General features: G+C 38.7%; 1 protein-coding gene across 1 annotated transcript; it reads right to left on the bottom strand.

Annotated features, from left to right (window-relative positions):
* Positions 1-5,344: 5,344 nt before the first annotated feature.
* LOC137618928 (zinc finger MYM-type protein 1-like) lies at positions 5,345-5,989 on the bottom strand. The gene has a single exon (XM_068349132.1). It carries the CDS (start codon positions 5,987-5,989, stop codon positions 5,345-5,347), a length of 645 nt encoding a protein of 214 aa, XP_068205233.1.
* Between the last annotated feature and the right edge of the window lie 5,921 nt (positions 5,990-11,910).

Here is an 11,910-nt window from a genome sequence, read left to right as displayed (position 1 = left end):
TTTACTCTTAGCTAGCACTCAACCTATCTCCTCTCCCTACTGCTTAAGCTTGCTTGGGATATTTTATGCCCTTTTTCTACCTCCGACTAAATTGCTTTACATTCCTTCCCATGATCTCCTACTTCCCTGGGACTTGCTGCTATAAAACTTTCTCTCCCACTCGGTAGATGTTATGTATTATTGTAATGTACTATATTATTTCAAGTGTTGCAGGTATTGCACAACATTGCATCATATTGCATGAATAAGACATGTTATGCTTTATACATAAGAGTAATGATTTGTTTTGGTATTAGGATTCAAACATTTGTTGATTACCTCAGATAGGATGTGATTCTTTATGATTTGTACTGGAGTAGGATTTAAGTCTTTTCAGAGCGATGCTCTTTTGTTTAGCAATGTTTTGGTTTGTCAGATTGTGTAAGACGCTCCATATACACTTGGGAGTTAGCTGTCACAGAGTAAAGAGTACAATGTAGTCTTTTATACATTAAATGTATTTTTTAGAATACCAACGTATTATTACCCATCAAGCCCACATCGACGACGTCAGATGGGATCAGCTGAGAAATAATTACTAACGATTGTTCATCTATGTTCCAGGTAATTATTATGGTTAATAGAACTTCCTACCAAAATACAAAATCGAACATTGGCGACGAGGATGGGATCAGCTGAGAAATAATTACTAACGATTGTTCATCTATGTTCCAGGTAATTATTATGGTTAATAGAACTTCCTACCAAAATACAAAATCGAACATTGGCGACGTTTAGGACGACGGACAAGCAGGGAGAAACATTGGACCCTATGCACAAGGACGGCCAGCACAAGAGAAGGTCTATGTACATCAGGGGACAAGAGTAAAATCGCCCAATGAAGATTTTCCCAGCAGCAGAATAGGAATTTCATCAAATACACAAAAGGGTGAAATTTAAAGTTGGGTAGGTAGGAAGTACACTTGTGACTGCATAACAGTAGCTTAACCTACCACAGTTATTAAGGTAAGCAAACAAAATGCCTTTTAACATCGAACACCCGCTAGGTTTCAGCATCACTGCTGAGCCTAATTCTGTTGCAACACGATGGCAACAGTGGTGTGAGGAATTTAAGATTTATTTAGAAGCATTAGGGAACATGAGGGATGCACAAAAGAAGGCATTATTACTTCATACAGCAGGTAGGGAAGTTCGGGAAGTGTTTAAGACTTTGCAGCCTACAGATGGCACAAGTGAAGCTGCAATTAAGGCTCTTACCACATATTTTGCTCCTCAGGTCAATAAATTTTTTGAAAGATACCAGTTTTCAGCGCAAGCTTATCAGAAAGAAAATGAAAGTTTAGATGCCTTTGTGACTAGACTAAAGAATTTAGCCGTTTCATGTGAATTTCTAGAGTTAGAAAATGTTATCATAGATCAAGTAATTGCACATTGCATATCAGAAGAGCTAAGAAAGAAATTATTGCAAGATAAAGATTTAACATTAGAAAAGGTATTGATAACAGGCAGAGCTTTAGAAACATCAAATAGGCAAAGTAACATAATAGGTAGTTCTACAAGCAATAGAATGGAAAATTCTAAAATTAATACGGTAGGTTCTAAGTGGAAAACCAATGAGAATCAGAGAAGGAATATGTCAAGGCCTAGTCATAGAAAAGTGCCTAACACTAATGTTCATAAATATCAGAATCAGGCTTATACACAGAAACAACAGGAAAAACCCAAGTGTTTTAGGTGTGGTAAAACTGATCATCTTGCATACGAAGCAAAGAAATGCCCTGCTACTGGACAGACATGCCAGAATTGCAGAAAGCTGGGTCATTTTGCAACTGCTTGTAGATTTCCTAAACAGTACGCAAAGAAAATAAATGCTACAGTTGATACTATGGGTCAAGAGAATAATGAGGAAAATGTTCATGATAATCAGGTTAGTTCAGAAACTGATTTTGCATTTCGCATAAACTCAGTCAACAAAGGTGCAAAGAAACATATCATGGTAGAAGTAATCATAAATGGTAAACCAATTTTGATGCAAGTTGACACAGCAGCCGATGTATCAATTATGTCTGAGAAAATGGCTAAAAGCATTCCTAATTTGTTATTAGAAGGTACAAATAGAGTTTTGAAAAGTTATAATGGTTTTGATATTCAGGTAATAGGTGCTTCGAACGTAGAAGTACAGTACAAAGAACAGAAATTAGAGAGAATGCCATTAACAGTAGTAAAAGGTAATGGACAAACTTTGCTAGGTTTAGATTGGCTACAGTATTTGAAGTTAGATTGGCCTAGTATTTTGAAGGTTGTAGGTAGACAAGATGAAAACAAAAATGAAATGTCTATGGATAATATCATATCAGAGTTTCAAGACGTATTTGCAGATAAAATAGGTACAGTAAAGAACGCAAAGGCAATTTTAGTTTTGAAACCTTACAGTTCTCCTAGATGTTTTGCTCCGAGACCAGTACGGTATGCATTGAAAAGTGCAGTTGAAACAGAAATCAGGAGATTAGAAAGTGAAGGTTCCTGGGAAAAGGTTACATATTCAGAGTGGGCTACACCATTAGTTCCTATTGTGAAGGAAAGTGGACAGGTTAGGTTATGTGGAGATTACAAAGTAACGTTAAATCCACAACTGCAAGTAGCTCAACATCCCTTACCAAATCCGAAAGACATGTTTGCAACTATGTCAGGATGCAGTGTTTTTTCTAAATTAGATTTAAGACAAGCATTTCAACAGCTTCCCATGGATGAAACTTCACAAGAATTATGTACAGTAAATACATCCTTAGGTTTGTTTAGGCCAAAGAGATTACCTTATGGAGTTGCAAGTAGTCCAGCTATATGGCAACAAACTATGGATAAGATTTTTTCAGGAATGCAAGGAGTATTCATTTTTATAGATGATATTTTAATTGCGGGTAAAGACACAAGAGAACATAGAGAAAGATTGCAAACAGTTCTGAAGAAGTTGAAGGAACATAATATTAGAGTAAATAAGAACAAATGTATTTTAGAAGTGGATTCAGTGGAATACTTAGGTTTTTTAATAAATGGCAAGGGTATTCACAAAACTAAAGAGAAGATTAAAGCTGTACAATCAACAAAAGTGCCAGAAAATGTTAAGGAATTACAATCATTTCTAGGTTTAGTAACATTTTATGGGAATTTCATTCAGAATTTGTCTACAATTGCACATCCATTGTATAATCTGTTGAATAAGGGTGTAGAATGGAAGTGGACAAAAGAGTGTCAGGCAGGGACCTGCAGAGAACTTTTTCAGGGCCGGTGCTCAAGTGGAAAAAAGGGCAAAAATATAGAAATGAATGATGCTAAATATATACCGGCTCAATATTCTTTCAAATTTATTTAAAATGGCCATTAATAATTCAAGAAAGAGATAAACATGACTGATATCATAGGCACTAATGGGCTAATGTTTTTTATGAACATATTATCTACAGTACTGACTACCTGTTACGAACTCCCTCTGGAAGGAAGCCATAACGGGTTCTTTTATCTTATTCACAAATCCAGTGACAAAACACAAATCAGTAGGAGCGAGGAAAACCAGAAAGACACAAAGGCAAAAATTTCACAATATTTATTACAACAATAAAGGTACTAACACTGATGGCCCACAAAAAGTAATAAATTTATTAAGTACAATATGCCATCGATAAACTCAATGAGTCACCTAAAACTAAAACTAAACCCTACTCATAGTGAGGAAATCGAATCTTTAATGTTAAGGTATTCAAAAGCCTTTACCCACCACGCTAACCTATTACTAAACAGAAAGGAAAGAAGTGGAAGAACATACAAAAAGAAACAATAATCCTACCTATATCACAATCTAAACCTTAATATTAAAGTACATAATCTAACAACACTCTCATATTAAACCTTCATCAGCTTTGACAATAGTTAAATGCACAAATATATCGGTCCTATGACACAGACCGGTACTGATATAGACGAGTCCATCTGCTGCTCAAAAATATGGTCACAAGTCGTCACTCTCATCAGTAGAACAGCCCTTCACAACCGTTGGTGGATATGCACTTTCAGTCTATGGCTCGACAAAATACAGGGGATGTTCCTCTTACCTGAGAGAAGCCTCCCTACTTGCTCCAACAAGACCACTCTGGTGCTGATACAGTAGATATATCCATCAAAGATGAAAAAGGCTCTCGAGCCCTGCTCTACACAAAACTGCCAATGTCCAGGTTAAGCAGTAGATCACTTGAATCACAGTTGCAAGTCTTGTTCTCACACGTAGCTTCACAGGTAAACTGCCTTCCACATTAAAAAGCAGCTCAATGACAGATTGTATATATATTCCACAATAGGCAGATCAGCAGCTCCAGAGTCTTCACCGGCCTTGAACTCGACTCCCGAGAATACTTTAGGAGAGTCACAAGTCACCTCTCCTTACAACACTCCCAGTCACCACAAAGAAAAATAAATGAGTTAAAAATTTGCCAAGGAAGTAAAAATACTGAGGAAGGCCGCACTTTAAAATGCACTCAATAGATGGCGCCACAAAACTTAAGCTTTTTCAACCAAAGCAAATTAAACATTACATTTAAACCAAAGCAAATTACACACTACATTTAACCAAAATATATGTACTAATGTAAAACCAACAGCAAAATACTTAATTTAGCTTTACAAAATTGTAAACAAAATAAAAATGAAAGCCATCAGTGCAAAAAGGCAAAACAACAAGATTTTACTTTAAAATTACGTTACTGCCTGACACTACCATTAAAACTAGATTTAACAAAAGAGAAAAATTATGTATTACTTTCACATAAATGACTGCAAGAAAATCAATCAGTATGATAAATACACTTGGCTTATAACCAGACCTTATCATTTTATATTTATCAGAGAACCCTTCTGTGTGCCATTTATTTGAATATACTGATAACTTCACTGGTGCTGATTGTGATATCCTTTTCAACTGCTAGCAAAAAAAGATCAGATAACCTCTCCTCACTGGACAGGCTGCGTAGCTTTGTCTTCACCAGCATGAGTTTGGAGAAGATCCTTTAATTCCAACCGTAGCTTGTCTACTTCTTCTAACTCATAAAACTGGCATAATTTTTACAATGACTTGAATGTCTCTTCATTCACAGGTTCTTTCCAGTTATCTTGGACTGTCATACAATGAAAGGCATTTAGGATACCCCATGTTGTGTTGTCTCCACCTTTAAATCTTCTTTGTAGCTCTTGTGATATTGTATCTAAAAACACATAAAATACTCTCACACGGTAGTACTCATCCAAGGATTGAGACTGCTGATCCTCAGTAGCAGATGTAGCACTATACTTGTATCTTTCAGGAATTGTTCTTCTTCTGCCCTGTCCAGGAATCCTGAAACTTCTCATCATTTCTTAATTTTCTTAAACTTTGTAGCACTTCATCCACAATTCTGTAGGAGGCAGCCAAATCAAAGTCTTTGTGTTGCACGGCATTAGAGGGATAGGCAGTTTCTTTGAAAACTGGAGTGGCAATCTCAAGACAAACAAGAAATTCAAAGTTAATACTTTGCAGCGATATTGTGGCATCCCCTGCTGATGCATCAGAAGGATGTTCTTGCACTATCTCTTCTAGAAATTGCTTTAGAGGTGGAATGACCTTCCTCGTGGTTTTAAGAGCTGACTTTTGGCAAGCCCATCTTAGGTCTGATAGCTTCTTAAGTTCAAGTGGGTGGTCTTCTGGATACAATGCTTTCTGGATCTCCACGAAAGCAATATGCCGTTTTGAAGAGTTAGCAATAAAAGCATACAGTTTCTCCACCAAACTGATAAAAGTAACAAACTGAGTACTTGATTTGGCACTTTTGACTAACACTAGATCTAGGCTGTGTGCATGGAAGTGTACATAGAGTGCCTTTGGGTTCTGTCTTTGGAGTCTGGACTGTAATCCATCGTATATTCCATTCATATTTGCTGCCCCATCATGGTAGACGAGAACGACCATGAATGGGAGGTAAATCTGTTGTTGTTTGCAGATGATACTGTACTGGTTACAGCCGCGGAAGAGAAGCTTGGCCGATTAGTGACAGAATTTGGAAGGGTGTGTGAGAGAAAGAAGTTGAGAGTTAATGTGGGTAAGAGTAAGTTTATGAGATGTACGAGAAGGGAAGATGGTGCGAGGTTGAATGTCATGTTGAATGGAGAGTTACTTGAGGAGGTGGATCAGTTTAAGTGCTTATGGTCTGTTGTTGCAGCAAATGGTGGAGTGAAAGCAGATGTACGTCAGAGAGTGAATGAAGAATGCAAAGTGTTGGGGGCAGTTAAGGGAGTAGTAAAAAATAGAGGGTTGGGCATGAATGTAAAGAGAGTTCTGTATGAGAAAGTGATTGTACCAACTGTGATGTATGGATCGGAATTGTTGGGAATGAAATTGACGGAGAGACAGAAATTGAAATTGTTTGAGATGAAGTGTCCAAGGAGTATGGCTGGTGTATCTCGAGTAGATAGGATTAGGAACGAAGTAGTGAGGGTGAGAAGGTGTAAGAAATTAGTTAGCAGCTAGAGTGGATATAAATGTGTTAAGGTGGTTCGGCCATGTTGAGAAAATATAAACTGGCTATCTGCTAAAGAAGGTGAGGAATGCAAGAGATGCTGGGAGAAGTACAAGAGGTTTGGATGGATGGATGGAGTGAGGAAAGCTCTGGGTGATAGGAGGATAGATGTGAGAAAGGCAAGAGAGCGTACTAGAAATAGGAATGAATGGCGAGCGATTGTGACACAGTTCCGGTAGGCCCTGCTGCTTCCTCCGGTGCCTTGGATGACCACGGAGGTAGTAGCAGTAGGGGATTCAGCGTTATGAAGTTTCATCTGTCGTGGATAACGGGGGAGGGTGGGCTGTGGTACCCTAGCAGTACCAGACGAACTCGGTGAGTCCCTTGTCAGGCTGGGAGAAATGTAGAGAGGAGAGGTCCACTTTTTTGTTTCATTTATTTGATATCGGCTACCCCCCAAAATCATGGGAAGTGCCTTGGTATATGCATGTATGTATTATCATTGATACAGATAGCCGGCATAGGCGGCGGGCCTGTAATACATCTCTCTCAAAAGGGCACTTTTAATACAGTAACAAAAGGGGCATGTGCTTGGACACCCCTAGCACCCACCCACCCTCAGCACGTCCCTGAAGTACAGTAGTTATTAGAGTATCTAGAACTTCCATTCCACACCAACAACAACAGGCCCTAATAACCAGTCACAATGAAGATCCATACGATGCAAGTGAATGCTAAGATTGCCACCAACCTTACGAACGGAAGCATATTTTTCAATAAACAAATCCTCAATCACAGGGACAAGAGCCCTCAAAACGAGTGATTGGGCACAACCAGTATTACGCATGATATAAACAGGGTGTAGTGAACCACCATCAGCAGCAACAAACCCCTTAGCAGTGTATGGCTTGTAAACCTTATCAACAGGTCTGGAATTGACAGGCTTCCTGTCAAAAATGTGGTAATTTCTAGTGTTAACCTCTACTGGTAGCACACCATAACGAGACTTTGGTAGAGTTACAAGAGCCACACTTTTATCTTCTTTCCTTTTCAACCGAAAACATTCAGACACTGTGTGACCTGGTTTCTTATAATAATTACATACTACATAACTGCTAGTAAAAGAAATAGTATTAATCACAAGGGCTTTGAGACTTGACATATGAATCAGAATTAGAACTTTGATCGACATCATCAGTACCTGTATGCTTATTTGTATCCCTATAGTCTTTTGATCTATTAAACCTTTTATCACTATACCTATACCATCAGCACATACGGCTTTTCTGCAAAGGGTAGATAACTTCCTTTCACTTGAGTAAACCTTAATGTTCTCACTAACACTATTCCTAAACTGTTCAATAAAAACTATTTCTTTTAATCTCTCAAAATCATCCCTACACTCTGCTGTTTTACACCATATATCAAATCAGTCTGATTGTTCTATACTAAATTCCACATATGTCTGCTTATCTTACTTTGTCCAACTCCTAAACTTCACCCTATAAGCTTTGGGTCTTATTTCACAGGCTTGTAAAAAAGCATTTTCCAAGATTTCATAATCATGTAGGCCTATTATATACTCAGGAATGGAAGCATAAACTTTTTGTGCCCTACTACACAAATCCCCTGATAACATATACGACCAACTTTCTGGTGGCCACTTACATTTTGAAATTGCTACTGAAAATAATAATACCAATTCCCTAATATCGCAAGAGGTTCTGCCCCTCTCTTTTACTCTTCTCCTGTACTTCTCTTTCTCCCTATTTCCTTTGTTTTTCCCTTCCCGAGTACCTGCCTTTGTGCTATAAACTGGATTGTATCCAAGGGTACTCTTCCCTTCCCCATATTCCCCACTTCCCTATTCTTATTATTGATTTGACTTACATTTCTTAGCTTTTGTCACGAAACAGACAAAATATTCATCTAAATCCTTTTCAGTAAAAGGTGGTACATCTCGGTCTTCATAAATAATTACTCACCTAGATTTATCTGGATCACTAGAACTAGTCTGCTTAATTTTTTCAAGTTCTAACTCTTTTTGAACATTAAGCTCATGAAGCTTTTTTTCTGAGCTTCCCTATCTTTGAGTCTCTTCTTGGCTTCTAATTGTTCACGTTTTAACTCAGCTTCTCTTCTCTCATGCTCAGCCTGAGTTTCTAACTCTTTTTCTCTTAAACGAGCTTCTATTCTAAGCCTTTCATGTTCCACCGCAGGTAAAACAGAACACACTGATTCTCTATCCATTGTATCTAAGACATCATGAGGTGACACATCGCCTTTAACCAAATGTTTAACTAACACATGTTTAATATCCCTTTCCTTCATTGAACTTTTAACATTATGCTCAGGATGTTTGCCTAAACTCACTAAGCTAGATTTCTTGAGATCACTTAACTTCTCAATTTGTGGATCCTCATAAAATTCGAAAAAAACCCGATGGTATTAAACTCTGACATGTTTGCTGGCTATTTTAACAAGTAACAGCATACGTTTGCTTCACGAACGATGTTGGAATTACAAACAGAATAACACTTCAGATACCAAACTAGGCCCCCAATTCTGTTACGTTCATCTATTGTATACGACGTAGATTATGTAAAATCTCCTTAAAAAAAATTTAAACAATAGCAAAAATTTAACAGCAATATGAAAATAATAAACAACAAACAGAAAATAAAACAGCATTCAAGATTTAACATAAATATTTACAGCATTACTGAAAAATTCACAGAATACTCACAGCAAACCAAAACTAACACAAATTTCTATCGAACGAACACATTATTGACGGGCTGCCAACGCAAGAGCCCGTGTCCAGTAAAATGCTGGACAATCTACCAAGCAAGGTTAAATATCCCAACGCACGGCTGATGCAAAAGCCCGTGTCCAGCAAAAGGCTGGGCAAATTATCAAGCAAGCAAGGATAAACATATGAACTGCAAAATGGAGGAACTAGGAATTGCAGCCCAGGAAGCAATCGGGAATACAAAAACATCAGGGGCACAGACCTACTACACTGATAGTACTGTAGATCCTGATATTCAGACAATAGGAGCTGCAGTATATTCCAATAACTTTTTGGCCTGCTGGAGAACATCATACAATGCCTCCACTATGCAGACAAAGCTTGTTGCAATAATAACAAGCACTAAAAAACTCCATTCAAAATGAAGTAGGACCTGTAGTCATCCATACTGACTCAAGATCCTCATTGCAAGCCTTGCAACAGGAAAAGAACAAGGAAACCAAGCCTCTACTAGCTGATATCAAAGCCCTCCTATATCAACACAATTAAAGAGACAAACCTGTGACTCTCAACTGGATTCCCAGTCACATTGGAATACCAGGGAATGAGAAAGCAGATGAGCTAGCCAAAAGCACCAGACACATAGACAGAGTATAGATACACATGGGCCACAGACCTAGTGCCTCCCCCATTGACAGACATAAGCCAAGAGAGCAGGCTATATGCCTCCAGAGACTCAGGCTGGGGCATAAAGCAAATTGGGAGATGTTGGAAAATAATAATAAAAGACCCTGTGAATATTGTGACCTCACACCACAACAGGCCTTCCTGCATTACCTGCTAGAATGTAGAGAAACAGCATAACTGAGGGATAACCTTCAAGCGGACATCAACTCGTAACATGCCAGGCAGACTGCAGCCACATTGGTAAAAGCAAATGTCAAAAACATAGAAAAAACAGATAATTGCTGTCAAACCTACCAACTTCTGAAACCCTCATCAAAATCCATCTCATCCCCTCACCGTAAGGCCCTAAACACATCATCCCTTTTATTTTTCCCTAACTTTTTCTACTAAAATATTCCGCAGGCACCCTAGGGAGTAAAGGGTTGGACAACCCCATCTGCAACATTTTTCTACGTTTCAAAGGCCTTACAACCTCTTCAAACTACCACTATCCGTGGCAAGATGGACCCCTTCCACTATCACCATCATCTTTCCTTCTGTTTGCATCTGTCTCTACAACTAGAAACCTTTCAAATTTCCTTTTGTTTAAAAACCAATCTGTATTTTATAGGTTACCTACGGGCCGAACAAGGGAAAGGCCCGTACCAACAGGAATTGTTGGCTACAATACAACGAACAAACGAAAGTTGTTACCAAGTAGCACGAGTTGACTTTCCAAACTTTTATAAAGCAAGGGACAGATGGCATTGTGTAGTTTCAGGTATAAAATGTTGACATGAAGAAATATGGCTTCTTCTTCTAATGATGAATACTGATCCAGTCTTCTTTGTATTCTTCAAAATACTTTATTGGTGTGTGTAGTCTCTAAAGTCCAGAGTTACAGAGGGTATAGCTGAAAAATGTCTCCAACACAAGGAATGTTCAGTCAGATCTCTCGTTTCTGCCTCCCCCTGATCTCTAAATTGGGCTGCAAATGTAAGAGGCCGTGTCCAGCACAAGGCTGTATACTCTTAAAAGCATCTAATGATCTTTCAGCAAGCTCAAGAACTCTCCTATCGGGTACAAGGAAATCAACCAGCTCTGTGCCAGTTTGGTGGCAGAAATTTTCAGCTCTGACATACAATGTTGACTTTCCAATAAGCTCTTATAGCGAAACCTTCATCTGGTGTTTCTGCTATAGCAAGGAGCACTAACATTGTCAAGACTTCTGTCCTTTTTACAGGAAAATATGCAAGGAATGCACTGCATACTATGATCACAAGGGAAAATTTGTGTTCTTTGCTCTTAAGCTGGCTGCCGAGCTGGGCTTGCAGCTTGATTGGGAATGTGTCCCGCACAAGATATGGTGCAGATCCATTGATTGGAATCTGTACCACGACATCATATATGGACTTGTCACTAGAAGGAATAAGGAGCCTCCATTGCACAAGAAAGTCTTATAACTGAAACTCATCAACATTGAGTTCCCTCACTTTTATACCCCAGTAGTTCTCTAAAAGATGCTGAAGACACTTGGCAGGCCACCTAGAAGACTTAGTTTTAAACCGAATACAGATATCAACTGCATGAAGACTGCGCCTAATAGATATTATCAGGAACGTGATCGTCTTGTTCTTGACCCCTCTCCTCAACCAGTGAAGATGCCACCTGCCAAGAAGAAAAAGAGTAGAACAACAGTGAAACCATCTAGTGCCACCTCCAATGCCACACTACCTACTAGCACTCCAACAACAGAAGAAGAAGCGTCAACCATGGACCTGGATCCTTCCAAAGGCACTCGCCCTCCTGCTTTGGCTGAGACACATAAGCCAGACAGCAATTGCACATCTAACCTAACACAGCTACTTACTGAAGTAACTGCCACACTCACCCCAACTGTTGGGCTTACTCCAGAACTTGCTAAAGCCACTGCAACACTCACTCCAACTGTTGAGT

The sequence above is a fragment of the Palaemon carinicauda genome, chromosome 25 (genome assembly GCF_036898095.1).
Source record: "Palaemon carinicauda isolate YSFRI2023 chromosome 25, ASM3689809v2, whole genome shotgun sequence".
NCBI classification, from domain to species: Eukaryota; Metazoa; Arthropoda; class Malacostraca; order Decapoda; family Palaemonidae; genus Palaemon; species Palaemon carinicauda.
The sequence above is the reverse complement of the archived record's forward strand: the minus strand, read 5'-3'. Positions and strand labels throughout refer to the sequence as shown.

What these genes read in the sequence shown, in the direction of transcription:
- LOC137618928 (XM_068349132.1), bottom strand. Translation starts at nt 5,989, where the DNA reads ATGGTCGTTCTCGTCTACCATGATGGGGCAGCAAATATGAATGGAATA.